This window comes from Oncorhynchus clarkii, unplaced genomic scaffold (genome assembly GCF_045791955.1).
Source record: "Oncorhynchus clarkii lewisi isolate Uvic-CL-2024 unplaced genomic scaffold, UVic_Ocla_1.0 unplaced_contig_4357_pilon_pilon, whole genome shotgun sequence".
NCBI lineage: Eukaryota > Metazoa > Chordata > Actinopteri > Salmoniformes > Salmonidae > Oncorhynchus > Oncorhynchus clarkii.
Genome location: NW_027257924.1, coordinates 309,915 through 314,431, shown reverse-complemented (window position 1 = coordinate 314,431; position 4,517 = coordinate 309,915). Strand labels below are relative to the sequence as shown.

Here is a 4,517-nt window from a genome sequence, read left to right as displayed (position 1 = left end):
GAGAGAGAGAGTCGAAAACAGCAGGTCCGGGACAGGTAGAATGTCCGGTGAACAGGCCAGGGTTCCATAGCCGCAGGCAGAACAGTTGAAACTGGAGCAGCAGCACGGCCAGGTGGACTGGGGACAGCAAGGAGTCATCAGGCCAGATTGTCCTGAGGCTCAGGTCCTCCGGGAGGGGAGGGAGAGAATTAGACAGAGCATACTTAAATTCACACAGGACACCCGATAAGACAGGATAAATACTCCAGATATAACAGACTGACCCTACCCCCCTGACCCAAACTATTGCAGCATAAATATTGGAGCCTGAGACAGGAGGGGTCGGCTGACACTGTGACCCCATCCGATGAATCCCCCGGACAGGCACAGCACAGCCCCCACACCACTAGAGGGATATCTTCAACCACCAACTTACTACCCTGAGACAAGGCCGAGTATAGCCCACGAAGATGTCCCCCACGGAACAAACCCGAGGGGGGTGGGGCCAACCCGGACAGGAAGATCATGTCAGTGACTCAACCCACTCAAGTGACGCACCCCTCCTAGGGACGGCATGGAAGAGCACCAGTAAGCCAGTTACTCAGCCGGCCAGGCAGAGACATCAAGAGTGGTTCATCGCTCCAGTGCCTTTCCATTCATAAAACAGCATTCATAATGTTCCAGGACTAATTCTATTAGCATTTTGGCATGATTCTAGATTCAGAACATAAAACAACATTCATAATGTTCCAGGACTAATTCCATTAGCATTTTGGCATGATTCTAGATTCAGAACATAAAGCAACATTGATAATGTTCTAGGACTAATTCCATTAGCATTTTGGCATGATTCTAGATTCAGAACATAAAACAACATTCATAATGTTCCAGGACTAATTCAATTAGCATTTTGGCATGATTCTAGATTCAGAACATAAAACAACATTCATAATGTTCCAGGACTAATTCCATTAGCATTTTGGCATGATTCTAGATTCAGAACATAAAACAACATTCATAATGCTCCAGGACTAATTCTATTAGCATTTTGGCATGATTCTAGATTCAGAACATAAAACATTGATAATGCTCCAGGACTAATTCTATTAGCATTTTGGCATGATTCTAGATTCAGAACATAAAACATTGATAATGCTCCAGGACTAATTCTATTAGCATTTTGGCATGATTCTAGATTCAGAATATAAAACATTGATAATGTTCCAGGACTAATTCTATTAGCATTTTGGCATGATTCTAGATTCAGAACATAAAACAACATTGATAATGTTCCAGGACTAATTCAATTAGCATTTTGGCATGATTCTAGATTCAGAACATAAAACAACATTGATAATGTTCCAGGACTAATTCTATTAGTATTTTGGCATGATTCTAGATTCAGAACATAAAACAACATTCATAATGTTCCAGGACTAATTCTATTAGCATTTTGGCATGATTCTAGATTCAGAACATAAAACAACATTCATAATGTTCCAGGACTAATTCTATTAGCATTTTGGCATGATTCTAGATTCAGAATATAAAACATTGATAATGCTCCAGGTGATTAATAAATTATAACTGATCTGAATCAGTAACTGAATCAGTAACTGAATCCAGAATAACTGAATCTAGTGGTGTAATTACTGATTATAGGTGATTAATACCTGATATTCTGTCTCCTCTACTCCACAGATCTTACAGGTGAATCTAGTGGTGTAATTATTGATAATAGGTGATTAATAACTGATATTCTGTCTCCTCTACTCCACAGATCTTACAGGTGAATCTAGTGGTGTAATTATTGATTATAGGTGATTAATAACTGATATTCTGTCTCTACTCCACAGATCTTACAGGTGAATCTAGTGGTGTAATTATTGATTATAGGTGATTAATAACTGATATTCTGTCTCCTATACTCCACAGATCTTACAGGTGAATCTAGTGGTGTAATTATTGATTATAGGTGATTAATAGCTGATATTCTGAATCCTCTACTCCACAGATTTTACAGGTGAATCTAGTGGTGTAATTATTGATTATAGGTGATTAATAACTAAAATTCTGTCTCTACTCCACAGATCTTACAGGTGAATCTAGTGGTGTAATTATTGATTATAGGTGATTAATAACTGATATTCTGTCTCTACTCCACAGATCTTACAGGTGAATCTAGTGGTGTAATTATTGATTATAGGTGATTAATAACTGATATCCTGTCTCCTCTACTCCACAGATCTTACAGGTGAATCTAGTGATGTCCATGTTGCTGTATGTGTTGTTCCTAGCGTACCTCTACGGTATCCAGGCAACGCACATGGAGCGCCAGCAGCCCCCGCCCACCCAGGACCCCATCAACTCCCTCATCATCCAGCTGCTGCAGGCGGACCTGACCCGCGGCCGGGGGAAGCGGGGTGAGGGCCAGGACAGGCAGGCCCAGGACACATTGCCACCGTTGGGCCTGCTCGCCATTGACACCCCTCTGGACGACAGTAGATTCCTGGAGAGGCGCAGCTCGCTGTACCAGCCCAGGTCGTCTGACCTGCTGGAGCAGCAGAAACACTACAACTCTCCCCGGGTCCTGCTGAGTGAGCGGGCTCCCCTGCAGCCTCCTCCGCTCTACTCTATAGATGACTATGTGGGCAGCTCTGACAGAACCAACAAGACCCGCAGGAAGAGATACGCAGAACACAAGAGTTACCGCGGGGAGTACTCTGTCTGTGACAGCCAATCACAGTGGGTGACAGACAAGACGAATGCGGTGGACATCAGGGGTCGTCAGGTCACCGTCCTGGATCAGATAAAGATGGGAACCGCCGAAAGCAACTTTGTTAAGCAGTACTTCTATGAGACCAAGTGTCGGACTGCCAAACCTTTTAAGAGCGGCTGTCGTGGCATCGATGACAAACACTGGAACTCGCAGTGTAAGACCTCTCAGACGTACGTCAGAGCTCTGACGCAGGACCGGACCTCTGTGGGCTGGCGCTGGATACGGATAGACACTTCCTGTGTCTGTGCGTTGTCACGGAAACACCGCAGGACGTAAACACACAACTCGACCATAGACATTATGGAATATATTTCCTTATTATGAAGGGGGGGGCTGTACATATAAATTATTATTTAAGTTATGTGAAATACATGTAGTTTCTACATGGCTATATATGATATATAAATATATTTGTTATTTATTGAAGTCATCATCAAAGGAAAAAAATAAAATAAACCAAGAACTCCTAACATGCGGCTCCACAGCCACCACACAGCCTAGCATCTTCAGACTCAGACCATGGAGCTGGACAGTACAGCATAGCATGGAGAGACTCTACCATGGGGCTGGACAGTACAGCCTAGCATGGAGAGACTTTACCATTGGGCTGGACAGTACAGCCTAGCATGGAGAGACTCTACAATGGGGCTGGACAGTACAGCCTAGCATGGAGAGACTTTACCATTGGGCTGGACAGTACAGCCTAGCATGGAGAGACTCTACCATTGGACTGGACAGTACGGCCTTGTATGGAGAGACTCTACCATTGGGCTGGACAGTACGGCCTTGTATGGAGACACTCTACCATTGGGCTGGACAGTACGGCCTTGTATGGAGAGACTCTACCATTGGGCTGGACAGTACAGCCTATTGTGGAGAGACTCTACCATTGGGCTGGACAGTACATTCTAGCATGGAGAGACTCTACCGTTGGGCTGGACAGTACAGCCTTGCATGGAGAGACTCTACCATTGGGCAGGACAGTACAGCCTAGCATGGAGAGACTCTACCATTGGGCTGGACAGTACAGCCTAGCATGGAGAGACTCTACCATTGGGCAGGACAGTACAGCCTAGCATGGAGAGACTCTACCATTGGGCTGGACAGTACATTCTATTGTGGAGAGACTCTACCATTGGGCTGGACAGTACAGCCTTGCATGGAGAGACTCTACCATTGGGCAGGACAGTACAGCCTAGCATGGAGAGACTCTACCATTGGGCTGGACAGTACAGCCTAGTATGAAGAGACGACGTGCCTTGTTGATATACCTAGGGCAGCAGATGAAAAAGAAGATATGACATCACCAGGTGTGGAGTAGGGGATCTACACTGTCATTCAGCTCATTCTATGACATCACTGCTCTGACTGTTGAAAACAGAAATCTGGTCCAAATGTTATTGTGGACTAAATATGTACTGTCTGGATGTATGGAGAAACCACGAACATGTACGGGTATACGGCAGACGTGCTGACAGATGACAGACGTGCTGACAGACGTGCTGACATACGACAGACGATCTGACATACAACAGACGTGCTGACAGACGACAGACGTGCTGACAGACGACAGACGTGCTGACAGACGTGCTGACATACGACAGACGATCTGACATACAACAGACGTGCTGACAGACGTGCTGACAGACGTGCTGACAGACGTGCTGACAGACGTGCTGACAGACGACAGACGTGCTGACATACAACAGACGTGCTGACATACAACAGACGTGCTGACAGACGTGCTGACATACAACAG

The 4,517-nt window shown here is 45.1% G+C and overlaps 1 protein-coding gene across 1 annotated transcript; it reads left to right on the top strand.

The window, feature by feature from the left end:
- The first annotated feature begins 466 nt into the window (after positions 1-466).
- Positions 467-3,084, top strand: LOC139393657 (neurotrophin-3-like). The gene is made up of 2 exons (XM_071141998.1): positions 467-567; positions 2,225-3,084. The coding sequence occupies exon 2, from the start codon at positions 2,246-2,248 to the stop codon at positions 3,032-3,034; it is 789 nt and encodes a 262-aa protein (XP_070998099.1). The 5' UTR covers positions 467-567; positions 2,225-2,245; the 3' UTR covers positions 3,035-3,084.
- Positions 3,085-4,517: the final 1,433 nt, after the last annotated feature.